The following is a 27,245-nucleotide window of genomic DNA, read 5'->3' on the forward strand; positions in this document are numbered from 1 at the left end:
GAGGTCAGAGTGGGTGGCCCTGGCAGCCTGTGGCTGTTCAATAGGAATCTGGAGCCTCCTGCTTCCATAGTCCCCATCTTGCCCACCACAGCGCACCCCCAACCCAAATGCTCTGGGAGAGTTGCCATTCTGTGGACTTGTTTTCTGATAAACATGTCTTCCTGGCAGGGGGTTAAGATGGGGAGGAAAGCTATGCATTTCAGTGCCTGCTGAACACGACTGGAGGATTAGAGAAGGACCTGGCTCTGACTAGACTAGATCATTCCTCTTAGGTTACTCACCCCCAAGACTGAGAAGCTCCATGTTCTCCTGTCATTGTGGCACCCAGGAGCACGGCCTTGTTCCTGTGCACCTGCTCTCTCTGTGGGCAAACAGTCATGATGCGTCATAGCCCTCTTGTCCACTTTCATCAAACAGCAGAGTGACAAGCATGCCCTGTGACAGGAGCCCAGAAACCACCCCAGGAGCTCACCCACCCCTCTTCCTTTTCTCATTTAATATCTAATGCTAACAGAAGAGAAACAATCTAAATTCCAGTAACCATAAACCTTAATTTAGTATTTTTAAGTATGCACATCATTATCTTCTCCTGTAAAACAATTTCTGTCTTTAAAGGTACTGGCCATGAAGAGGGGAAATCCCAGAGCTATAAACAAAATGATTGGGTTGGTCCGAAAAGCAACTCTCAGCCGAGCAGACCCGACTGTGATAAAGGAGATCCTGGAGAAGAAGCTGTCATCGTGAGCCATTCTGGGTCCCTGAGGGAGAGTGGGCGGCCGTGACTGAGAACCAGAGCCTGGGACACCTGACATCCAGGGGCTCAACAGAGCTGGTGCCTCCCAGGCCCTGGCCCCAGCTGGAGCCCCAGGATGCCCCCCCCACAGACCAGCAGTGACAGCCCGGTTGCTTCATGGACCTCGAAATGGCTCCAACCACAGCAGTGGTTAGCAAATAGCACGTTCCAGTGCTCAGTGATTCTGAACTAAAGGAGGCACCATTTCAGATGATGTCACCATTCTAAGAAAACGCCTCATTCTGCAATTCCTTAACAAATATTTCTGAGTAAGTCCCAAAAACTTGGGTCCCAAGCACTGCTCTGGGTGCCAGGAAGGAACAGTGGTCAAGAGAGACCATGGTTGAGACGCAGTATTTGAGACCTGAAAGTAGATGAGTGGGACTAAAAACCACAGCAGAATCGACATGCTGTAAACACATGGTTGTCTCGGGAGGCCTCTGAAGATGGGGAGGAGGGTTTGGTCTTACTAGCCTTTCTCCATCTGTGGACTAAGAGGAAAAAAACAAAACAAAAAAAAAAAACACAGAAGTTTTCAAATAAATTTAATGAATAAAATATATACTGAAATATCACATAAAAAATTAACTTACACTTCAAAGATTGTGCAGTTGATAACTCTTCTGCCCCACCACCCAGGCCAGAAAAAGGATAAAAAGGAAAAAAGCTGTAACATTAAACTGATTTGTTTTGCCTGGGAAGAATAAGATTATCAACTAGTACACCAAAATCATGACCTTTACCAGTAATTCCAGTGTGGTTAACATCTTCATGAAGCCTGGGTTGCCCTTGCCCCTGTGCTGGGGACAGTAATGCCATCTGTCTACCGCACTGGAGCGCCCCTCTGTTCACTGCATGCCTGTTACCTCTGGCTCAGAGTGCTTAAAGACCAATTTCTCAAATGCTCCTTTTTAAAAACACATGTCAAACCGTGGCATAAGGAACAGACCAGATTCTGGAGTCTCCGCGTTTACGCTGAAGTCCCCTAGCCTACTAAGAAGAGTCTGGGCATTGTCATCACGAGTAGTGCCGCAGGGGCAGCTGGGAGACTGGAGAAGAGCAGACCCTCCCTGTGGCCAGCGTGGCAACGGATGGTGCTCCAGCAGCTGGCGGTTACTCAGGACTTCCCTAAGAGTGTGACAGAAGCGTCGAGAAGGCAGGGACAGAAAGGAGACCAGCTGTGTGCTTTATTCCAGACAAGCATGAAGAGGTAAGGTTTTTTTAAAAAAAAAAAAAAACAACTTAGGATTGTGAGGGACTGTCACCTCACCCAGGAGGCTGTGTGCCCCTCACGCATTCTGTTCCAATACTGAAAACTACTGGACCTCGGAGTAAAGTATTTTTCTTTTTGAGAGAAAAAAGGCAGCGTCCATTCCCTCCCCTTGTCTTGCAAGTCTGAATTACAGAGGGGCAAAGGCAATCAAAGACCGATTCTGGCAGGATCACTGTTAGAAATAACATGCCTTTTTCACCAAAAGTCTGGCTTCTTGAACACCAAACTCTACAGAAGACACTCGGGGAGCTTTCCAGGCCATTTTAAATCAAGGCTTTGGGGGCAGCTGCATGAAGACATTTACCCAACCTGTTACATCCAGTGTAAACTGTGGTATGGATCATTTCCAGAGAAAAATGCCATCATGAGAACATCTGATCTTTACACTGATGACTGTCAATCTCTGACAATTGCCCCATGATCTTGCATGCTCACTTCTGACATCCTGAAAATTGGACAGGTGTGTTGTTGTAACTGGTAATAGAAAAAGTCAAAGCACAGCTCAGGTATGTTACTTGGAACCTGACCATACAGTCAAAAGATGTGCTTGCACAACAGTGTCAGAAATTCACAAGTATGGCTCTGCTCATAGTCTTTCCATGAGTGAGAAGTCAGTCTGGTTGTTTGCTGTTCAGATGAAAATCTCATTAAAATGTATGAGTTGGTGCCACAGGTAAAGCCATTGCCATCTTTCATTGGAACCCACACACCTATAGGCTGGGGGTGGGGGTGTGTTGGAAAACTGGCTCTTCTTCAGGTCGGCATGACCCAGCTCTACCTGGCCATAAACCATGGCCCAAACCATGTGTTCTATTAGTTGAAAATGAGTTGGTTGGTTGGTTCTGGTGGGAGGTTAACATCAGCCTCAACACTTGGCACACAGTGTGGCACAGAATAACTTCAGTGAACGGTGACTGAATTTATATAATAAAATTAGTGGACAGCTTTCTGTGGGGCCTTTTGGTATGGGAGGTTGGTGCTGCCAACCAGTAGGCTTTTAAATCCTGGACATCTGGGTCTAGGAAGGAGCTACTTGACTCTGTCCAGGCTTCTGCAACGTAGTGAACTTCTGTTCCTATCGTTCAAAGTATACACGCCCCAGGAAAAGGAAGCTAATTGTTATTTATACCAAGTTTGGCATGTTTTAGCTGAGCTTACACACAGACACACACACACACACACTTTTGTAATTATTGCTTATCTGGAAGAAGGAAGGCTAGGGAATTTTTGAAAGTACACACCCTCCTAGAGCTTTGAGTTAGTTAATTCAATACACAGCTTATGGGAATGACCTACAGTTCACACTGTGTTTCTCATTTCTACTGGATGTGCTGCAGCCTTTCAAGGGTTCTACATAGTGACTATTGGTGGAAAAACACACACTGAGTCTCTCGCAAAGGCCATTGTTATTTACCATTACCAAAAGCAGCATGGCAATGGCTACCATGCTTCCCTGGCAGGTTTTAGACTAATGTATCCATGGATTATTTGTGAACACAGTTGACCCTAAAGCAGGAGATGGACAGAATCTGACTGAAATCCTCTCCCATTGCCTCCCTTAGCCAAACAAATTAGCAAAAATCATTTAAGTAAGATCAAATTCCCTCTTAAAAATATCTCCAGGGCAAAAAGGGGCCTCGTTACAGGTCTTTTGCAGACTTGTCCCAATAAAAAGTCAACAGACCTACTCAGAAGCACAGACCTCTGCAGCCTCAGCTGCACGAAATTTATAATCTGGCCTAAAAGCTTCCATCACCCTTGTCAGGTTCTGAAATGACATAGTAAATCTAAGCTCCCCAAAAGATGCCTGAACTACATATCGAATGCATAGCGACGGTGCCTATTGGCAGCCTTGTAACTTGTGTGGCTGACAGCGAGGTTTACTCACATGTCGTGAGACGGGAACGGAATTCACAGTGACCTGATGGGAAGGGTCAGTCCTAGCTAAAATCATCCTCTTAGGATCCCAAGTGCAGACACCAAAGAACTAAAGGCTTCCCCCCATTTTTCCTCCTGTCCTCTTCCCTGTAGGACCTCACCAAAAATCTTACACTAAACCCGTTTATCCAGTTAATGAGCTGCCAGGATAATCTGTCCTCCAAAACAAGTAATGGCCTAATAAATGCCTGAATGTAGAGAGGATTTACTGAGGCAAAATTATCCTGAAAACAATTCTTAGTCTTCCAAGAGCTCTTTCTAAAGCATTAGGTTTATGATGGTCATTCAAAAAGGAAAAACGGGGATCCCTGGGTGGCGCAGCGGTTTGGCGCTTGCCTTTGGCCCAGGGCGCGATCCTGGAGACCCGGGATCGAATCCCACGTCGGGCTCCCGGTGCATGGAGCCTGCTTCTCCCTCTGCCTGTGTCTCTGCCTCTCTCTCTCTCTCACTGTGTGACTATCATAAATAAATAAAAAAAAAAAAATTAAAAACAAAAAAAAAAAAAAGGAAAAACGTCAACTCCATTTTCTTAAAATGTTTCGTCAGTGATGTGATTTAAGGATGGAGTATAAACCAGTTCGACAGAGTTCTGTTTTAAGCTGTGATCTGATGGAGAATTAGTGCCGTGTGATTTATAGAATGATGGTTGAAGTGAGAAGGGGCCTGAGAATACCTTCTTAATGACTGAGAGCTGGGTGGCCTCAGCCACCAGAGGACCGACTGCTGGTTCCAGGAAAAGCTAACACTGCAGAGCTGGCCGAGATTCACAGCAAGCCACAAATTACACCAGCTTGGGCCAGTGACTTGAAGTAGCACGTGCAATAATAGCTGTCCTGCAATAAAGTGTTTCATAAAAATGGCAAGCTTGACAGCCATTTCAGTAAATGCAGGACTGGTAATTAGCAATTAAACTGAACTGCCCTTAAATGAGAACTGGAGCTTATGCTGCACACATTTCACATCACGCCAATGACTCGGCCCACCCCGGCCAGGGCAGCGCTTCTCCCGTGAAAACGACCTAGGCACACCGATCCAGATTTAGAATGAGCAGCCCTTATACACTCCTGAACCTCTAAACAGATCTAGAAGTCAACCCATGTAACCATGGCAACCATGCCGATTCAGAGATGTTGAAACCTCTTTCCACCCTGAGTACCACTGGCTGCCCAACCTGAACAGGCAACCCGAACAGTCTCATATCCTGTCTCTGGATTCTAAGTGTAAGAGATGTTCTCCTGACAACACCATGGCTCCATGATGTCTCAGTGGATTGAAAATCAACAACTACATCTGACTTAAAGCCACTTGCTAAGGAAAAGGTACCCCTGAGGACCCGAAAAAGAACGGGATGCATCCTCCCTACACGTGACACAGACCTCAGTTCCAATCCATCAGTACATCAAAGTATTTTCCAAGACAGTACTAGATAAAAGGGGGGGCAATTTCACGATTCCTCTAAATACCAGAGAAAGGAAGTATATCTACTGATCACGAAAATCGCATCTCTATAATTGGTTATTCCAGAGTCTCCATTTCATGGCTGGGAAATTGTAATTTATCCATCCACCTCCCAAGAAATGGTATTTTAGGCTAAACTCACCTGGAATTTCTTTGTTTAAATTTTTAAAAACATTGACTTGGTCATTTCTAAAAATCTATTTTAAATACCCTAGTGCTCAGCCTATATTTTGAATCATAAAATTCACCCCATCTAGAACTTTACCTCAGACCCTGCATTATGAATGGAGAAATTATGTGTGAGGTTCCAGGAACCCTGCAGTGGCTTTCACTGCCCAGGATCGTCAGGCTAGACACAGTGACGCCAACTCGGGGCTGCAGGTAAGGGTCTGCGCCCCCTGTGCCTTCCAGCAAATAGCACAGTGTCTGGGAGCCTGTCACATGGAAAAGTGACCATGCTCTGGGACATTTTAAAGCATGCCAGTATCTTTACAAATTTTTCTCAAACACATTACAAAATACACATTTCTAAGGGCCTCACCCGTTACTTTGATTGGAATACTCTACATTACCATGATTTTGCCCACCAAGGAATTCCCATCATCACCCACCTGCTGCACAGTGTCTTCATATCGGCCTAGATGGAAGGTCATTCCTCCGAACCCTTCAGGATTTGCTCTTTTTTGTAGCCTCGGGATTCTGCTGTTTCTCCTCTGTTATATCTACACCATTCTCTGAACCTGGCTGTTTCCCTCAACCGTGTGGGTTTTCCAGTTCTCTACAATGTATTTCCAGATCAAATTTCTGACTTCATTTTGAAAACCCCTGGACACAATACTCTGGAGGAGGCCTATATCGGATTCAGACAGATGAGCCAGTTTCCAATTCCAAGTAGGGTCATCATGGGGGTTTGCTACCAGCACCCCATCATAGGAGTTAATTTTCCTGCCTCCCACCCCAGACACTGGGTCATCTCTGTCCTCCTTTAAGGTAAGTCTAGTTCAATACCTATTTTTAAAAATGCTAGGAGGCACAAAAGCAATCTCTTTCCTAAAAGGGCACCTTCTATGTGAGCCTGTGGTGTACTCTAATAAAGCAACATGGACTGAAGAAGAATAGACACCAACACTGGATAATGGAGAGAAGAGTACATCAAACCAAAAAGCTGAGGAATACACTTTCCAGGTACGACTTTAACATTTTAGGTATAAGTCCAAACCAGAAGATAAATACTTGTGCAAAACAAAGCTAGAGGATAATAAATTACAGCTTAAATCCCATCTTCCTGTTCTTTTTTCTCTACCTTAAGCCAAGTTCTTTTCCATTGGAGACCCGGGGGTTTGCCTATACCAGTGAGTGCCAGGAAGCCCCGAGCAGGCCAGTCTGCCGGGCCTCATACTTTCCCACTGCTGTACCACAGCTGGGCAAACCCTTTTCCAAGACAGATAGATGTGAAGTCAGAAACAGACAATAGGTTGGTATCTTTGGTTTCTTGCTTAGACTGGGAAACACTGTGAGGCAGGCTGCTAAGAGCCTCCTAGCCCAGACCAGATCTCCTGGGATCCTCATTTCCTTGGGCTGGCGCTCTCTCAATACAAAGCTGCGACAAGATCCATGAAGCACAAAAAAGCAGCCTCTGCTCTGCAGGGTCTCAGCTGTGACTCTGTCCCCCCACTGCTCTCCTGTGCCAGGGGCCTGATTAAGCCCATACCCGTTCTCCAGAGGCATGATGGCCAGACCTGTGGCTGCCCCCAGGGCCCAGCAACGATGCCCACACAGAAAACAAGGAGAGCTGGGACTTCCAATTTCCCTCCAGACAGGGAGGCCCGCCCCTGTTATGTGCTTCTCACCTGCACAAAATAAGGGGTGGGGGGCGGGAATTGGATATCCACAAATATCAGCTGTTTATGGTCTCATTTTATGCACAATTATTGTGTGCATTTCTCCCTCTTGGTGGTTTAAGGAGACCGGCGCTAGGTATAATTACGCCTCTTGGAGCAGGCTGCAAAGCAGCACGGAGGCGCTAATACATCATGTTGGGGCCTTCTAATGAACCCCATTACTCAGAAGGCAGCATTTCTGTGTGCAGTGAGTCACGAGCAGGCACTTGGCTTTGCAGGGCTCCCTGTGACCTGTTCACACTTCCATCCCAGGTCCCAAAGAGGCTGTGCAGTTCCTGTTTCTCTGCAAAGTACAACATATTAGAGAAAGCACACAGAATCTAAAACAGTGGCCAGTATTTTTTACAGGCTGCATTTAGTTTACCTTTATCCTTCCTCCCACCACCCCACTCCATACTTCCCCTTTACCCCAAAAAACCCACTGTAACATAGCTTCACAAATTGTTCGCCTTTCATAAAACACTTAAAAAATAATGATACAGAAGTGTATGATACCCTGCTTGCTTCATCAGATCAAAGTCCTAAAACCCAATGTAACAGTTTGTATATTTCATTTTGTGCAAATCTTACTAAAATAAGGCCATTTCCAGTGTTTAGGTAGTGATATACTGATTAAAGAAAGCTCTCAAGCAACAAGAAAATTTCCCTGCATTCCAAATTCTCCACCACTACATCTGACTTCCCAGGCAGAAAGCTGAGACCGGTGGATTTGCCCATACCATAAGGCAACACGGTTTGGGCAGAGTGCAAATCTTGGAAGTAAAATGCAAAGGGACAAAAGATGTGTGCTTGCGTGATGGAGGCAAGAGGGGCTCCATCTTTATTCTTTCCTTTTGTGAAATGGAGCCAGAACACAGAAGGCAGCGGAGCAGATGTGTACTCCTCGTGTGTGTTGAACAGCTCAGCCTTCTGACCCGGGGCACCTGCAGAAATCACTGAACCCCAGGATTGGCTTAGTGTGACCTAAGCTGCAAGATGAGTGACTCAAAGGGATGGGAGAATTTAACAACCGAAAAACTGGAGGAGGAAAAAGGAAAACCTGCCAAAGGAGCCACCAGCTTATGAGACTTACATTCTATATAAGGTGGAAAGACCCGGCTAGAGAAAGAGGAGGTATACAGAAAATTGCCCTCCCCACAAATCAAGTATTGTCAGGAAATATCAAAGTAGAAATTTCTGTAAGCAGCTTTGCATTTAACATTCAGTCAAGACACTAAAACCTTAAAAAACAAGAACCTCTATTTAGAAAAAAAAAAAAAAAAAGCTAACAACAGGAGTCCTCAAAGTCACCGAGGATCTTGTAGCACAGAATGGAGTGTTCCTGGGCCAAGGCAGCCAGTTCCTTCAGGAACTCGGGGAAGAGGGCAGCAGCCAACATGGTGTTCCTCACGGGCAGGGGCAGGCTTGGCGGCACCCCAGCCACCTTGGCTCTGTTCGTCAGGAAGGGCTGAAGCACTCTTGGGGGACCATCCAAAAGGTTCTTGCCAATTCCTGTCCTGGAAGCATCTTGAATGGGATCTGAAACCAGAAAGAAAACGGTCACATGGTGCCCCTCCATAGTCCTTTACGTCCATCCTCTCATTAAGTGAAGTATGTGTGTTTGAGGGGTGGCGTCTGAGGGAACCAGTCGTGGGTTCAGTTCCTATAACTGAAGTCTGAAGACACAGCCCTTGAACACACACCATATCCACCCTGTGGCTCGCATATTTGCACAGCAGATAACCTCCAGCAGAGGGCACGTGATACAAGAGTTTTATCCCAAATCCTGTGTAAGGAAATTTAGGCAAAAAGCGTAGCAAGAAAATAGGTTGATCAGGAACCTTCTATGCCCAGGACATGGCAAAGGGAAAAAATGAAGCCACTGCATCAACCAGGTGAAGACTTAGCTAACCACGTGTTACCTGGGGGAGTCCAGAGGCTCCACTTGCTCTCCCCAGCCTCCTGGTACTGGGGGGAACTACTCTACAGTTAGCAAGTAGGCCCGATCACATAACGTTGCCGCAGGAGACATGCTGGACTACACAAGCCATTCCCAGTGCAGCTCGGGCCTCAAGGGCTCCCTCAGGACCCTCAGCTGTTTGCGGCCGGAACCTCCAGCTGTCTTTGGAGAACAGAATGGAAAAAGCTTTTTCAAGGTTGGAAATAAGGGAGAGGAAGTTGGGTGCCAGTAAGACCAACCAGACCGGCAACTTCCCACAACCATGGACATCCAGTGGCAGTCCCTTGGAAGCCTTGGCTTGGAAGCCTCCCTTTAGGAAAGGTTTCCAGGGGTTTCCGTCTCAGTTTCAGTAACAGGGATCTGGGCTGAGCCCAAACTTTAGCATATTCAAATGATTTGCAATTCCATATCAAATCAGTTTTACTAATTAAAATGGTCCAACTTTCCTGACTACTGAATTCTTAAATGTCTTCAGCCTTCATATATATATATAGGGGTTATTTATGCCTCCTTCTGCCCCTACTCAAACAGTCTCACTACTCTTTATAAATCATTACATTCAAGTTCTTCATTATTTTGGCTGCTTTTTAGAATTCAGTCCCATTTTTCAACACTCTGAGTGTCGCATAACTACAGCACTAAAAATTCTTGACATTTATAGTACTTTCCACATCTCACTACTATAGTCTTTAGTGTTAAAAAAAATCCTCTGCTTTACTGCTTTAAATATCTTTTAGATTAAAGTTTATCACAGTTCATGCCATAAAGAACTGGAAAAGTTGCTGAAAATCGGTCTGCTGCTACCTTTTGGCAGAAACACACAACATGTCCTGACAATAGAGGACAAAAGCGCTGACATCCCTGAAGCACAATGCCAACCTTGGGAGACCTCCCGCTGGCACCCCCACGCTGGTCCTTCAGCACCGAAGCTCTACAAAGGGCCCAGGAAAGCTCATGAGGGAAGCTGGCCTGGACCACAGTGAGGAGTGGGACTCGTGGGCGGTGATTCCAGGCCAAGACTCTGTTCATGGAATTCCCTTCCCCGTAGCTCTCCACACCTCTCTTACTAGTCCCAAGAGACACCGGGCAGTGGTTAAGAAGAGCACAGACTCTGCCACTTACGGGCTGAGCGGCATCAAGGAGGTGGCTTTACCTCTCTGTACTTTGATGTCCTCACGGGTCAAAAGTTGCTCTGAGGATTAAATGAGTCAATACACAACTCAATACCAAAACACAATCCAATTAAGTGTTGGCAGAAGACCTGAATAATGAGATCACAATGAAACACCACTTTACATCTGTCAGAAGGACTAGAATCAAAAAGACAAGAAATAACAAGTGTTGGCAAGGATGTGAAGAGAAAGGAAGCCTCTTGCACTGCTGGTGGGAATGCAAACTGGTGCAGCCTCTGTGGAAAACAGTATGGGCTTTCCTCAAAAAGTTTCAAAAAAAATTATCATATGATGCATAATTTCACTTCAGAGTATTTGCTCAAAGAAAAAAACACTAATTTGAAAAGATTTGTGCAACCCTATGTTCACTGCAGCATTACAATAACCAAGATATAGAAGTTAACTTAAATGTCCGCTGATGGAGGAATGAATAAAGATCTAGTGGTGTGTGTGTGTGTGTAATGGAGCATTAGCCATAAAAAAGAATGAAATCTTGCCCTTTGTTACAACATGGATGAACCTAGAGGGCATTAGACTAAGTGAAATAAGTCAGACAGAAAACGATGCCATATGATTTCACTTCTATGTGGAATTTAAGAAACAAAATGAACAAAGAAAGACAAAATAGACTGAAACAGAGAACAAACTGGTGGTTGCCCAGGGAGAGATGGCAGCAGGATGGGGGAAATAGATGAAGGGGATTAAAAGGTGCGAATTTCTAGTTATAAGATAAGTAAGTCCCAGAGATGAAAAGTAAAGCATGAGGAATATAGTTACTACCACTGCAAGAATGTGTGGTGACAGATGGTAACCGCACTTAGGGTAGTGAGCACGGAGAAATGCACGGAATTGTTGATTCAATGTTGTACACCTAAAAGTAATATAACATCATATGTTAATTATACCTTAATAAATGAACAAAAAAGAGGTAAAAAAAAAAAAAACAGTGAGTCAGTATGTGTAACGTATACAGAGGCAGGGTCATCCAAACGTCGCTGCCCCTGACTCCACAGAGATTTCCGCTTCCTGGCCCAGAGGCCATTCTCTGCTCTAGTCTCCCACCTTATTTTATTAACCAGCTAAGGCCTGCATTGCCCTCCAGCCTCGTGATCTTACGTTTTCAGTCCTCTCCCAGACTGAGATTTCTGAGAGCCGAGCCCGTGGGTGATGTGGCCTGCACAGCCCCCAGCACACTTCCTTATTCATAGAAGCTAATAAACATCCACTGAATGAAGGAGGGAAGGAGCTGCCCAACATCGGGTCTTCCCCACACCTGATCTCCCTGGAACTGGTGCACATTCTTCATCTCCATCTTCCTCTTTCACATTCACTCCTCTTTTCCCCCAAAAAAGGGTTTTTGTGACTCATTTATCTAGCTTGATCATGAATTCCAAAATGTGTCATCACTTAAGAAAAAAAAAAAAGTGTCATTACTAAGGCTCATTGATCCACTTGAATCCAAGAACCAAAAGTGTCTTCACTGGGATGCCTGGGTGGCTCAGTCAATTAAGTGGCTGCCTTTGGCTCAGGTCATGATCCCTGGGGTCCCAGGACTGAGCCCCACATCTGGCTCCCTGCTCAGTGGGGAGTCTGTTTCCTCCCTCTCCACTGCTTGTGCTCTGTCTCTTGCTATCTCTCTCTCTCAAATAAAGAAATCGAATCTTTAAAACAAAAAACAAAAAACTGTCTTCACTAATGGAGGCAGGAGCATGCCCATGAGGACTCACAGGGAAACCCTTACAGAGGGCGGTGCTATCAGCGAGGGAGTGGCCTCGGGGTGTCACAAAGCACCACCAGGCCCTCAGCTCAACAGCAAGGAGACCCGAGTTATAGTTCCTACCTGGCAACTAGCTTATTGTACAGTGTCTCCACTTCCTTTTCTATAAAATGAAAATACTAAATAAATTTAAATAAATAAATAAATATTTAAAAATAAAAAAAATAAAGGGATCCCTGGGCGGCTCAGCGGTTTAGTGCCTGCCTTCGGCCCAGGGTGTGATCCCGGAGACCCAGGATCGAGTCCCACTTCAGGCTCCCTGCATGGAGCCTGCTTCTCCCTCTTCCTGTGTCTCTGCCTCTCTGTGTGTCTCTCATGAATAAATAAATAAAATAAAAATAAAAATAAAGAAAATACCACTGACCCAACCTCCCTTCCAGAACTAGAGATCTGAAAGGACTCTGAAGATAACTAAATACAAGTAAATACAACCTCTGTGGTTTGGAAAGTATTTGAGGGGAAGTGGCTGAGCCCAGAGATCAGTAGTCTCAAGGAGGACTGTGTGACAGCTGGCACAGGAAGTCTGCCCACGTGGACCTTCGCTTCTGTGTGCAGTGTTAGTGAGGAGGCCCATTTCTCACCAGGGCTGCCTGGAGGCCAAGGGACTGCAGGGCCTGCGTGACCGAGCAACTCTGGCTCCAGGCACCCGGGTTCCGCCCATCCTAACAAGCACCCAGGCACCTGAAGGAAAAGGCAGGGAAGAAGGGAAGTACAAATAAATGTCAGACTCAGGAGTCGTTTTCTAAAATGTTGCTCTGGGTCTGAAAAGCCACAACAGAGGGTTTTCAAGACTAATTCTAGCAAGATCTCAAAGTTAGGCGAGAAATCCATTCCAGACTCATTCCCCGTCCACAGCACGCCAACGCCGCAAACCCCAATGTTTGGCCCGCTGTCGGGACCCTCACACTCCCGGATTCAACTCATTTATTTGTAGGCGATCACGTCACACTCAATGCATCAGGAGTCAGTGCTGCGCGAGGGGACAGGACCATGTCTCATTCTATGAGCTTAGAGATTTTGAAAGTTGAGAGGAGGGTGTCACTTTGGGAATCTGAAAGAAGCTGGGGAGTTCATCTGAACAACTCTGTTAAAGGAGAGTCTTCTTCCCTGAGGGAAGCTTCCTGCACGTCAAAGCCTCCCGAACGTCACAGACCTTAGAAAGCATCAAACGTGGCTAATTTGATAACCGGATGTGGTGGGATCAAGTTCCCCTGGACACACACCTGGCGGCCACTGCCATGAAGCAGTCTGCAGCTGGGACAAAGCACAAGGTATGAGTGACCTCCACCAGAACGTGTGGGTCAGGGAAGGCCCGGGAGGCCAGTCAGCGTCTGTGCCCTCAGCTCCACACCCTGGGCAGGACAGCCTCAGGCACTTGAGCCTTGTGACCCTGGCCGACCACACCGGGCCTCTAGTTTCAGCTGCCTGGTATGAAAATGAAGCCAACAGGACCTTTCCTGCCCATTTCACAGAGCTGTTTGAAAACACAATTGGGAAAGCACTGAACAAACTGAATAATAGAAATGAAGAGCACCGAGCGTGGAGTGTAATGTAAAGAGACTCAAGGCACCTTCTGTCTACAGATTGCAAAAATGGCCATAATTCTTAGAGTTCTTCCCATCGAGAGGTGGACAGTGTCTGCCACCCTTGAACCTGGGCTGGCCCAATGACCTGCTTTGGCCAAAAGAATGTGGCAAAACTGACCTGATTTGTATCCCAAGACAGAGCCTCAAAAGATCTGGTCCAGTCCTGCTCTCACTCGTGCAACCCCACAGCCAGGAGGCTGACAAGCCAGGGCTAACCTCCTGGCTAAGAGGAAGTACAGACTCCCACCATCCCCATCACCCCAGCCGGCTACCACCCATGTGTGAGGCCATCTCAGCCACCCACCGACAGCAACACACAGTGCAGCCAAAATCCACCAAGCCTGCGCCTGATCAGAACACCTGGATAACCATGCACGCACACCCATGGGCACTCATAAATGGCTTTCTTTGGACCCCTGAGTTACTGGTTAGTTATGCACCAAGGCTAACTCTCCCAGGGTGAGTGACAGCAGTCACTACAGGTTCAGGAGTAACACAGCTAACAGACCAGCTGTCTACGAGCTAGAAGAGGCCATGTGGGGCCCACTTCTCCACAGGGATGGGGATGGGGAATACTCCCCGCCATGAATGGCCTGGCCTGGCGGCTCTTCTCGGGGCCAAAGCTTAAAGCCTGCCCCCTCACCTCCCAGTGGCACAGGCACACCTTTCTTGCAGAAATGTGCCTTGCAATGCCCCGAAGGCTCTTCACAGCCAGAAAGGACTTGAGATGGAAAACAAATCCCTCATTTAAAAGTCAAGGAACAGGAGGCCCATTGAGGCCCAGTGACCAAGATCAAACAGCTACACAGAGACAAGGTCAAGCCATCAGAGTTCTGGGATCTTTTTAGCTTCCTATAAGGTCTAAAACTTGCCCTGAGTTCTATTCCTGCCTCTCACTCTCAATCTTGTCTCTGACCACATGCCTTTAGCATGGGACCAAGAGCCCCACACTCCCTACTGTTCACCTGCCACAAGGCCGATTTGTCTGTATGGAGACACGCAAAGGCTAGCACAATATGGGGCATTCCCTAGTTTGCGCTCACTGTGGCCTAGATCATGGCTCAAAGACGCTAGTCACCAAGGCCAGCCAGCCAGAGTTTACATGAGGCAAAGCGAGGTGCTCCCAAGGCCTGGCCAGCCTGCAGGACCATCCGGGGCTCTCCCGCTCTGCGTGGACCACGCAGCCCGGCACCTCCGGGCTGACAAAAAGGCACGCTCAGAAATTTTAAGCTGAGCATAAACCAAACTTCTCCCAGTCCAAATGAATAGGCTTTACCTTCTAGAGCCCTCAAGCACATTTATTTAGGGCCTGGAGTCTCTGAAAACATAATAAGGAGAACGGATGCCCTCCTCAGGGTAAGACTGGCCAAAATACAGTTCAGAGTGTGCACGTAATGCCTCTTCCTGGCAAGTTATTCTAGGCGAACAGCAACACAACAGCACTCCCTCCCTGAACCACCGTCAGGAAGGGCAACAAATGCCCTACTAAGCCCTCCCAGCTGGGAACAGGCCAGGCCGGCAGGGAGACCTTTCTTTACGTTTCAGAAACTAAGAGGAAGCCCCTCCCGTAGCTTGGGGGAACATGAGAATGTATTCAGATGCTTCTAGGGCCCAGGAGCCAGCACGGCATCTGTGAACCCAAATCAGGAAGGAGGCTGGGGAAGTGGCGAGGCAGCGGGAGAACCGACCCAGGGGAGATGGTCACGGGCTTACCTTTGGTTAGCGCCTCAGGGCTCAAGTCGGACGTGTCCACTCGCAAGAGCAGGTATTGCTGGGCTTGTATAAGGAGCCCTGGGAAGTCTCTCTCCACAGAAGCAAACTGCTCGATCTTGTTTTTCACCGACGCGAGGACCTGTCAGAAACCACACTCCATGACGTTAAGGCTTCATAATGGAATTCCACCCTCAGTTATCAGTATCTCTTTCAGGTACAGCCCTCGTTGCAGGAACTTTTATGATACTAGGCATCTGCTTGTTTTTGACTCCCCGGGTGTTCTTGGTAGGACACCCTTGAAACATCCAACTGAATGAAGCTTTGCAATTTGTCTAGAATAATCTACACAACTAGCATAATAGGACAGGAAAAGAGAGCAAGTGAATTAGAACAGAGGGAAAATTCGAAAAAACAACCAAACAACAAAGAAGAAGAGAGAAGCAGCTGTGCTGCTGAGCACCCATACCGACAGGTACGGATATGGGCTCAGCAAACGTACCTGATACAGAGAACGGACGCTTGGCTGGAAGACCATGTTGGTGTTGAGCAGAAAGGAGCGCAGGAGGGGCTGGGGATAGCTGGCTAGCTGAGTAATGATCCCAATAAGCAGCAAATTAACATGTAGAGAGTTCTCCAGCATGTTCTCCAGCTTTGACAGGACCACGCTGATGAAGGGGCCTGCAGGAAGAGCACAAGGCTTCAGGGCTGGCTCAGCACAGGGGACATCGTTCCTTGGGAACTACGGAGCCGCTGGAGCCACACAGCTCCCAACTGCAGGCCGGCCAGGCGCACATCAAACACAGCCGCAGCCAGGAGCGCCAGGTCCTCTTCTCCCGACTCAAACCAGAACGCAAAAGGAACCACCACCAACAAAAGAAAGCAGAAATACGTGCATGGGACCTAATATTTGGACTCCATGAGCAGTTCTGATCCTCTGGAAATTATCACAGCCCTTGAAAAAGGTCAGAGGACAAATAATTTAATTTTAAAAATTAAGATCTACTTCTCCATACTGCTACTGTATTTCCTGGGACGGGACTGCCAGGGCTCAAAAACATGGGGCTCCCCACCTCAGGAAGGTGTATAACTGGGGTGCTTCCTGCAAACACCAGAGACCATTGTAAATCCTAGTAACAAAAAAATCCTTTGTGTTAGTGAACACCAAACAAGTACAAACTATGTTTAGCGAGTAGCAACACTGTAGACAGGGACCGTCTACCCCCATGGGCACCAGCAGGAAGATGCTGTCATTCTTCAAATATCACAGTGTGGAAGGACCAGAGGAAGAGGAAAAAGAGGGGCGAACGAAGTCTGGGCTGTCACTTTAGTGGATTTAGGGCCGTACAGTTTGAGGTGTCATAGGTTCCTCAAGAAAAAAATCTACAGAACTACAAGTCACTCGTAGATAATTAGGCAAAAAGGAGCTTCGACTAATTTGGATCACTAGATATGTTTTGTGCTGGAATTCCCTGAAGACGGTGAAAATCCAGAACATTAATCTGGCATTCATAAAATTACTTGAAGACGTTCTCCATGTTTACCATAAAAGTGGCCCAATAGGCAAAATGAATGAGAATTCTGTATTTCCCCCAGGGGAGCTACGGATGCTGCCTCGAAACCACGGCATATTTATAACAAAAGCACATAACCCTTGACGAATAAACGTGGCTTGTGAAGATGTCACCAACATTCATAGGAGTTTAACAAAAACATGCTTTACCGCAAGATGCTTCATTCAGAAGCCTCAGTGGCGTAGGAGAGTAAAACCCTTCACAAGGGAACAGAAGCCATCCGCGAGGAACAAACGTGATGGGCGCAGACCCTTCACCCACGCAAGCAAGCGATGGACGACGGTGCTATTCCCGTTGCTGGCGCGACAGAGGATGTTTCCACGGGGGCCTTGAAGCTAAAGGCTCCACGCCGTCGCGTGTTTAGATTAGCCTCAACTTCCCCACCTCTGGGCTGCGGACAGAGCGCCTCAGTTCACTTCGCAGAGCGCGGGTGGGGACTCCACGGCCTCCCCGCAGAGAGCCTTCCCAGAGGCCCTACTCACAAACCACAGCTGGCAGAGTTTGTCAGACACGTTCAGAAACTGGGTTAGGATCCCACGTGGAAAGCAACGTAATGGGGCTTCATCAAGGACCCAGGAGTGTGTCTGGTAACTCCTCCTGAGGCATCACAGTGCACGTCTAGCTGGCCCCGCAGATGTGCCAGGAGAAGGCGGCTCCCTTGTAGGCCTTACCCTGGCTGGTCTTTCCCTCCCTCCCCTCCTTTCCACCCCCGCCCCCTCTCCCCTGCAGTTCCTAGCTCAGCAGCTACTTCCCTCCACAAGGAGCAAAGACAGGGGAGTTAAGTCACTTTAGGTGGGCAGACTCCCCTCGAAACACAGGATCCTAACGTTAGCCCACAGCTGCCCTCCCCGGCCAGATGCTCTAGGGCCTGCCCGGCCATCCTGCGCACCTGAAGGCTGCTGGGCACCCCGAGCCAGGGCAGCCCAGCTCCTTCAGGAAGGGAAGGCCAATGAGCCCCGACCAGTGGAGCGAGTGGTGTCGCCAGCTCCCGCGAATGACGCAATGTTAGGTCAAGGCCGGCGACCGGTGATCCACTACGCGTCAACTCCAACACCTTAAGCATATACAACAAGAAACACGTATTGAACCCTTTCAAATTCCTCTTTTACTCTTAGTTGATCTCTGGCATTTAAAAAAAAACTGCTTAGCAACAAACAGTTGCTAGGGGAAACTCATAAGTAGCTGAAGACCAGAAAAAAACTCAGCTGCCATTCAGAGCCACAGGTGTCCAGGGCGGGAGAGCGTATTTCTCCTTCCTTTCTTCTTGGGGACAGGCCGACTCCGCACTCAGAGAGTAGGAATTTCTCAGATTAACTAGGACAATGTGTCATGCTCTTGTCTCCCAGCCACTTCCCCTGCCTCAGTCTACCCGCCCGCTCCTCCTGAGTTTCCTGACTCCAAGAACGAACTGCCGTCAGTCGGGTGCCTCAGCTCCAGGCCGGTCCTGCCCGCAATGCCCTCCTGACCGGTGACCTTCCCCTCTGCCTCCCTGCCAGCTCTGCCTCTGTGTCCCATCGTTGTGTCTGGGCTCTGGCGACAGTCTTTCTATTTTAGCAAAGACTAAAATGATTTTTAATTTTCTTCAAACAGTACAGAAGTGCAAGATAAAGAACAGGCTGCCTCCCGGGGGGCAACCCCCCTTGACTGACTCGGGTGCATCTTCCAGAAGCGCTTTACATATGTAACAAAACAGGAACGGGGCTGTTGTTAAAAGCAATCACTAATCACCTACCACGTGCCTGGCAATGTTCTAAGTGTTCGACACTTCACGTGTCCTCGGACTTGGCTGTTCCACAGGGCCCTGTCGCGTTCGGTACTTCTCCCCCCTTCACGGGGAGGCGGGGCGCTAAGTGGCAGCCACGAAGGAGCCCGTCTGTTTCCAGTGCTGCTTTTCTCACCCAACACAATGTCTTGCCTCCGTGTGTGTGTGTGTGTGTGTGTGTGTGTGTGTGTGTCCGTGTCCTGGTTGGTTTTCTGGTGGGCTGTTTTTGTTGTCGTTTTGCCCAGCGTTCTCCACACAGCGTCCTGCCCGCGCCCCGCGTCACACGTGCAGAGCTGCCTCCCTCACCTCAAGGCCCGAAGCTACTCCTTGGGCGCTACCTCAGCAAAAGGGCCTCCCACTACGGAACACCTGGGTTGTTTCCGACCTTTCTCTATTGTAAACAACACTGCGGTGAACATCTTGGCGCCTCCTGGTAGGCGGGTGGGAACACAGCCGGTGAAACGTTCCCGGGAACGGGATTACGGGCTCAAAGCACTAGTGCACTTTCAGTTCGGATACAGTGAGAGAGGGTGCTCTCGGGGCAGCGGCCTGCCCCCGCCCAGCTCTCCCGCGCGCCTCCAGGCTGCCTTTCGAACGCAGACCCCCCCCCCCCATCGCCTGCCAACCAAACACTCCGGGGGTTTCTTCAGCGCCAGCAACACAAGGCTCCTGTTCCTCAGCTTAACCCAAGGCCGCCCCCCACCCCCACCCCCAGAAGGTGGCACCAAGCAAGCTCTCTGGCTCCCCCCTCAAACACTCCACTGCCTCACACGACTGGTGCCCTGTCACACACACACGTGCTGTCAGGCTTCTTTGCCTTTTGCCTGTTGTTTCCTCGGCCTGGGCCACCCTTCTCGGCCACTTACCTGGTGGCTCCCGTCCACCGTCTGTGCCCCTCCCGCTCCCCCTGCCGGGCCACGGCATGCAATCACTAAGTGAGCACAACTCTGTTGATGTCTCCCCTGAAAGTCTGAATTCCTTCCTTTTTCTGTCCTTAGTATCTGGCCTAGAACCTATCAAAAATTAGGAGATCAAGCAAACGTTACCAAAGGCACAAATGACCTTAATGAGATCAACGAGATGGAATGCTTGGGTTCTGCCGCGAAGCAGATGCATTCAGTGGAAGCAGGATTCCACGGGGAGACGACGTCAAGCCGACTGCTTCGGAACACACGAGTTTGGAAACTACAAGGTCTATATACACAGAAAGAGGAAAATGTTTCCTGAAGCCGGGTACAAATTTCAAAGGAAGGGAAAAAAGCAAGGTTTTAGTTAAAATTACCTACATGTATCAAAAAACTCAACGTTACATTTTGTTGGTTCTCAGGTGTATCTTATGCGAAATACTGATATTATTAAATAAGGTGCTGTGGTGGCATTTACTTCTTGCCCTAAGCTATACTGTTTCCTCAATCTACATATTTCCCAGGGATGAAGCTCCTTTACAAGAGAGCTGGCATTCTAAAGAGCCACCGCATCAGCCCTGGGTGGCCTCCCATCCAGGAGAACCCGCAAAGTTGGGATTTCCAGCTGGTCAGAGTCAACGGGGCAGGCCCCAGGCCAAACGGGGGTGCGTGCCAGGTTACTGGTGCTTTCCCTCCACTGAGCTCTCCGGCCCTCCTGCAAGGCAGCCGGGGCCCTCGTGCTCCCTCCCCTCCCCTCCCCTTATCACCTGGGAAAATTTGAGATTATCTAATCCTTACTTATGATTGACTGATTGAATTTTAATTAAAACCCATTCACACTGAAACGTTACCTCAACTAGAACCTCAAGCCTTTTAATTGTGGAATTAAAAGCTTTCTCCCTCTTTAAATAAATTGTCAGGCATCAGTAAATAGCTGAATAAATCCTGGAGGAGGGTGGAAGAGCTACTTGAAATCACATTAAGCCAACCGGGCTGGACCAGGAGATAATGTGGTTTCTTCTATTTCGGGTGACCCCAAGCAGGTGGAGCGTGGCCTAGACTCCCCACACTGCGCCCTGTCTGCCAGAGAAGGGCAAGGCTCAGCTGAGGCTGCGGGAGTGGGGTGGTGGGGGGCTTCCCATAGTAGCAGCGCGTGCGCACACACACACACACACATACACACCCCACGCCCAGTATTTCGCTCGGTCCTCACAGAGGCAAGTGACAGTGGAGGACCTCACAGTTGGACGTGCTAGAGCCAGGATGCCCCCACCTCCACCCCCCGGCCTGACTCAAGGACCCTCTGTGAAGCCAGCTCCTAACGGGCCCTCCCCTTGCTGCCTGAACACAGTTCAGGGGTCCCAGCCCAGCCTCCCCTGACTTTGACCAGCACCCTGTGCCAGTTTCCTCTACCACAACTGACAGATTCCAATTTTACTGGCCAATATTCATTGATATTTTCTACCATAATTCCTCAACTCCATCCACTTACGTAATATCCCATCCTCCCCCTTTGGCTCTTACAGGATTTCTACCTGTTTAGGGGTGTATCCCTGGGGCACACCCACTCTCTGGCAGAGTTACAGGTTTATGTGGGTCTATTCTACTTCTTTGCGGATAAAGATTCTGTGATTATCTGAACCAAGCTCCCAAGCAAAGGCGTAACTAACGCCAGGGGCCTCTGCTGAGCGTGCATACACGGTTACATCTATGCATCGGCCATTCTGAGCACCCACCGAGCGCTCCATTCACCGTTCCGCTGCTGGGGAAGAGCAGAGAACAATCCAACACCGGGGCCCTCGCGGACCATATGTTCTCATGGGGGAAACCATCATTTTTTTCAATACACTTAAAAACACATGCTATGGAGAAAAAGTAATTAGACTAAAGGAAATGAGGCTATTAAATAATGAGACTGGATTTTTTGGTGTGGTTTCATCAGCCCTATTACTTTATCACACACGTAGCAAAGGAAGTAGTCAGCTGTGAAATGTATCCTCTGATTGGCTGGAAAAAAAAAAAAAAGACTGCTAGAATGACAAGATAAAATGAAAAATGAAACCACTCCTCTCTGCTCTTTACAAAAACAATTTTGCCCATCTGCTAGCACACTGGCAATGCTCCTTACCTCCACCTACCTCACTCTCCTGCACATACTTTCAAGAGCAGAAATCAGAAAGCAGTTCAAGACCATCACCTGTGAACGGGGTGCTCTGAGTCCTCACGGGATGGTGCCTGGCAAAGGCAGTCTCATCTCTCGCCCCAAACGGGGATGGCACGGTGTCCGCGGTCGGGGTTTCTGCTATAAACGAATCGAAGTCGTCCTCCTCCTCTTCGGGGGCCTTCCTCCCCGGCTCTGCCTCCTTTTCTCCTTCACTCTCTTCTTCCTTTCCTCCTTGCTCTTCTGGAAGATGCAAGACGTCGGCTGAGGGGAAGCTCTGTTCTATGAAGCCCTCGGTGCCAGAATCCAGCTCTTTGATGATCTGGTCATATTGGGCGATGAAATCCTCACCCCCCGGGTTACCGACCACCAGGTCTGTCTTGTGTTCTTCCTCAGAGAGGGAAGGTGCTAGCTCAAAGCTTGATCCTAGGGCTACTTCCGGCTCATCTTCTTGGTGGGGTTCCTCGGCCACATTTTCAAACAGGCCCGAGCTGCCCCTATCCTCTTCCTCCTCTGAGTCGGTTTCTGACTGAGGGCTGCTGGGCAGGGGGCCATTGCTCAGGGGGGGGCCCCGAATCTCGGCCGGGGCGGAGGGCCCTGCGCTTCCGTCCTGGGAGTTCCTGGCGTCCTCCGAGTCCTTCTCAGCACACAGCCTGTACACCATCACGTCATCCTGAAAGTCAGACTCTTCAATGTAGGACCCTTTAAAGAGCAGGATGGCGTTCTTCTTCATCTCTTGGATGTGTTTGGGGGGATCAACCGGTGCGGGTGGACCCGAATTCTCCAGATCATCGTAAGGCCCCGGGGAGCCCACATCTGCCCCCGAGGAGATGCCCGTGTCATAGCTGTCATCCCACTCCAGCTCTGTCTGGCTCTTCTCCTTTCTTGAAGCCAGCGCGGGGCCTGTCTTCCTGGGGAGCTGCTGCGGGAACCCGAGCACAGGACAGGCCGAGTGGACAGCACTGTCCTCTGTCAGACTCTGGAGAAATGTCTCAGGGTCGGGGGAGTCTCCGTCATACAGGGCAGACCAGACTCGGCAGTCCCTCATGCAGCGGAGGATGTTGGTGTGGGCCTCCCACAGGTACTGCAGGTAGCTGATGTCCAGGGCTTTGCCATACTCCACGATGCAGGCCGACGGGGAGAACGCCTCCGGCAGGGGCTGCTCCGTGGTCCCTGCCACCGGAAGCAGAAATGAGTCAGAACGAGCCCCTATCTAACCCTTACAAGGGGTGAGGGAGGGGACAATGTGGTGGACATGGATGTGACACACTGGGGTGCTAAGATTTTGTCTCCCCAGCTACTTTGGTTCTAATCATTTCTGATTAAATGATCTCTGAATAATAATATCTAAAAAAAAAAAAAAAAGGTTAGATTTTTAAGAAGGAACTCTAGGGGGCGCCTGGGTAGCTCAGTGGGTTAGACTGACTAGTGGTCAGACTAGATTTCAACTCAAGTCCTGCTCCCAGGTCCCAGGATCTGCTTGAGGGTCTCTCTCTCTTGATCTCCCTCTGCCTTTCCCCCTGACCTGCTCATGCTCTCTCTAAATAAATAAATAATCTTAAAAAAAGGGGGGGGGGATGCTAAGAACAGAAACTCTACCCTCATAGAAGGAATGGAACCATAGACAGAGGAGCCCTAGAACGCCACCATTTCTTAAACAGAGATCTTCTACGGCAGGTGTTTAATCAACACGATCTAATTACTCCTCCCAGCAGTCCTAAATGGCAGATAGCATCTTCTCGGTTTACAAAGAAATTGAGGCTCAGAGACAAAAGATTACCCAATTGGTCAATGGCAGAGCCACAACCCCAGCACAGGCTATCTGCTGTCAACCTCTTCTTACTTCATTCAGTGCCACACCTTTGCAAGCCTCTTTGTCTCTTCCTCATCTCAATTTCTACCAGGCCAGGCCAGAACTGGAGATTGCATCACCTGCCTATGCAACCGTCCCTCTACTAGGGCACCTGTCCCCTGTAAGGCAACCCCTAGGGTACCCAGGTAGACAGGATAACGTTGTTTGGGGGGAGACAGCAGAATATGGACTGGTAACCCCAGGGTCAGTCCCAGGGCCACGCTCTTTCCTAGTGGGCCCAGAGCAGAAGAGTGGAAAGAATGTGGAATTTGGGATCAGAGGACCTTTACCAGAGCTGTGTAACCCTGAACAAGTCAATTCCTCTGAGGACATTTCCTCACCTGTAAAACGGAAATACTACTTTCTTCAGAGGATTATATGTAATAACAGGGAAAGAACGCGGCACGTTGCGGGCACTGGGCAATCATTTATTCAACTTAAATTTTGAATTCTGCAGCAAGGTCAGCCACAGAAACATTCCTGGAACAACTTTCTCAGTAAATAAAAAAGACATCAATTTTCAAAAAGGTTCTAAAAAAATCACTCTTGGTAGGAAAACAGAACATAGCCAGAGTGGTTTACCTAATAGGAAAGTATTTTTAAAATACAACATGTTCTCCTGCCACATAAATTATTAATTTCCATGATACACCATATCTTTAGTTAAAGAATCAACACAACAACCTTAATTTCTAGCAATTACATTTACATCAGATGCCCTGATATTTTCTTAGTCAAGAAGCCCAGCTCTTAGACAAAATATACTTGATCTAACAGGATGGCACCTGGGTAGACAGAATGACATCGTTTGGGAAGAGCTATCAGAATCTGCATAGGAAATCCCGGGCTCAGTCCCAGGGCTAGACTCTTTCCTAGTGGTCACAGGTCAACCAGAAGCTCCCTGGGGTGAAACAGGCTTCTGACCACCAAAGATGAGCAAACGAGCTGCCTGCCAGAGGGCCACGGCTGATATAGGGCACCATTTACATTCTACTTGTGTAAGATCAACTGTAGCTGGCAAACGGCACAAGCACTCTGACACCTATTTAAAAAAAAAAAAAAAAAAACAGAATATTTATTTTTTAAAAAATCCTCAGTAGGCCAATCAAATGAATCAGATCCTGCTGTCCTACCACAAATTTCAAGTTTCACCATGATATATTATCGGCAGGCAAGCATCCACAGATGAGTCCTTTCAGAAATTAAAGTAAGGGCCAATCCTGTCTTCACTATATCCACCTCCACACCCCCACCCCCATTTTGCTTAAAAAGACACGCTGGTGGGCAGCCCCGGTGGCTCAGCGGTTTAGCGCCGCCTTCAGCCCAGGGCATGATCCTGGAGACCCGGGATCGAGTCCCACGTCGGGCTCCCTGCATGCAGCCTGCTTCTCTCTCTCTCTCCTCTCTCTCTCTCTTTCTCTCCCTGTGTCTCTCATGAATAAATAAATAAAAATCTTAAAAAAAAAAAAAAGACACACTGGTGCGCGTTTTCACATAGGTACTCCGAGAAAGCCTACTTAAAAATAAGGGTCCGGGCACACAGCCGGGTGACGGGTGGGCATTTTACTACACGGGTCACAAAGCATCCGAAACTCCTGACGAAGCAGGAGACGACCGCCACCTCGCCACCCAGCCACCCCTACGAGAAATGGGATGCCCGACGTTAGTCCCTGTCTGCCCGAGGAGACCCGGAGCCGCAGGGGAACGGCCTCTGCCCTCCCTGCGCCCGCCGGTGACCCGCTAGCGAGCCCCTTTACCTGAACTGCCGTGCGTGCACTTTGACCAGAGGATATAATCCCTCTCCTGGTTGCCGAGCGTCAGGGTGATCCCGCTGGAGCAGCAGACAGGGGTCAGGGCCAGCAGCTTGGCCGCGGACACGGAGTAGCAGTCCCTCTCCTTCACGGCCCACCTCTGGCTCAGCATCATGTGGTTGCAAGGGATCAGGTACCTGGAAGGACGACGGCAGGGCTTCACCCGTCAGGGGGTCAGGGGGTCAGGGGCCCTTCTTCGGCGCCTCCGGCCTGCCTCTGCCTCCCGGGGCTTGTTCCCCGCTCCCCGCCTCACGCGGCCTTGTCATCCTAGAAAGCCCTGCTTCAGCGTCACACTCCCGGCCCTGCCGAGGCAGTGCCACCGAGGGCCACCGTTACCCCGGCGTCTGCCTCCTCCGCAGGCCGTGCTCCACAGCACGCCCCCCGGGAGCACCTTCGGTCTAGGCGCCCAGGGACGGCGGGCCGCAGAGACCTGCCCCCCGCGCCGACCTCCCGGCCTCACAGCTGCCCGGTGGCACGTGGTGGCTACAGGCGCCCCGGCCGCCACTGCCGACGCGGGGTCAGGGCCAGTGGGGGGCCAGTGCTCCAGACACCGGCAGGGGGCCCTTCAGTGCAACCTCGGTGCTGCCTCTATTTACCTGGAGATACCGGGTGGTCCCACACGTTAAGGGTTCAGCGCCACGGGACCGTCCCCCCACGTGCACACGCTTCAGAGGACAACCGCAAGCCCGGGTTATCACCTGTACCTCTACCTGCTGCAAACCGGAGGATCCAACAACCTCCCTGGGTATCAATTAATATGCTGCAGTGGCTCAGGGACCTCAGAGAAACCTTTTATTTATGGGATAAATAAACCTTTTATTTATTACAAAAGGATAGAAGTCAGGAAGGGTCGGGAGGGGATGCGCAGGGAAGGGTGCGGCTTCGGGGAGGGCCCAGAGCTTCCGTGCTTCCTCCACGTGTGCCATTCTCCCCACAGCTCCACGTGTTCAACAACCCGGAAGGTTTCTGAACCCAACCCTTTTCGATTTTTATGGAGGCTTCACTACAGAGACATGGTTAAGTCACTGGCCCCTGGTGACTGATTTAACCTCCAGCCTCTCTCCCCTCCCTGTGGAGGTCAGGGGAGTGGGACTGAGCTCTAACCCTCCAATCGCAGGGTTGGGTCTCCTGGCAACCAGCTTCCATCCTTGGATTTGGGTCCTAGAGTTGCCTCATTAACATACCAAACCCCTTCGTTCCTCTCACCACTTAGGAAATGCCAAGGGTTTCAGGAGCTCTGTGCCAGACACAGGACGTAGACCAAATATGTGTTTATTTTATAAATCACAATTTCACAGTGGCCAAGGACTCACCAAGGAGCACTGGGCCCCATTTCACACAAACCACTTTTAGTTGGTGATCAAAAATATCTTAGGATCGCTCTGAACCTAGAGACAAGAAAATGTGGGCAATCGTCCCTGACACTGCCAGGGCACGTCAGTGGGCTTCATGGGTAGAAAAACGTTGGTTTAAATGGCTTACTTTCTTAACAAGGAGCAAGGCTATACGGTTTCTTTAAACACAGATGGAACAAAGGGGATGGAGGTGTCGCACCAGGGCCAAGTGTCACGTGGGTGCAGAAGCCAATTCCAGAAGACCCAGAGCCCTTCTACGAACCACCACAATCTTCAAT

General features: G+C 49.1%; 2 protein-coding genes across 5 annotated transcripts in view; one reads left to right on the plus strand and one right to left on the minus strand.

The window, feature by feature from the left end:
* Window positions 1–2,744, plus strand: part of GATB (glutamyl-tRNA amidotransferase subunit B) — an 89,353-nt gene extending 86,609 nt beyond the window's left edge. Inside the window, exon 13 of the mRNA XM_055336261.1 lies at window positions 616–2,744. Within this exon, the coding sequence (XP_055192236.1) occupies window positions 616–744 (129 nt within the window). The 3' untranslated portion in view covers window positions 745–2,744. The remainder of the gene's footprint in view (window positions 1–615) is intronic.
* The window catches only part of FHIP1A (FHF complex subunit HOOK interacting protein 1A), a 235,332-nt gene continuing 209,408 nt past the window's right edge, over window positions 1,322–27,245 (minus strand). For 3 of the 4 annotated variants that reach the window (XM_055336258.1, XM_055336256.1, XM_055336257.1), the window contains 5 exons: window positions 25,559–25,749; window positions 21,986–23,122; window positions 16,050–16,228; window positions 15,551–15,689; window positions 1,322–8,881 (listed from right to left, as the gene is read on the minus strand). In XM_055336258.1, coding sequence (XP_055192233.1) covers window positions 8,628–8,881; window positions 15,551–15,689; window positions 16,050–16,228; window positions 21,986–23,122; window positions 25,559–25,749 — 1,900 coding nt within the window. In that variant the 3' untranslated portion in view covers window positions 1,322–8,627. Of the gene's footprint in view, window positions 8,882–15,550; window positions 15,690–16,049; window positions 16,229–19,616; window positions 20,078–21,985; window positions 23,123–25,558; window positions 25,750–27,245 lie in introns of those variants that run through there. The other variant, XM_055336259.1, reaches the window with a different exon arrangement.

The sequence above is a fragment of the Nyctereutes procyonoides genome, unplaced genomic scaffold (assembly GCF_905146905.1).
Source record: "Nyctereutes procyonoides isolate TBG_1078 unplaced genomic scaffold, NYPRO_anot_genome, whole genome shotgun sequence".
In the NCBI taxonomy this organism is placed as follows: Eukaryota; Metazoa; Chordata; class Mammalia; order Carnivora; family Canidae; genus Nyctereutes; species Nyctereutes procyonoides.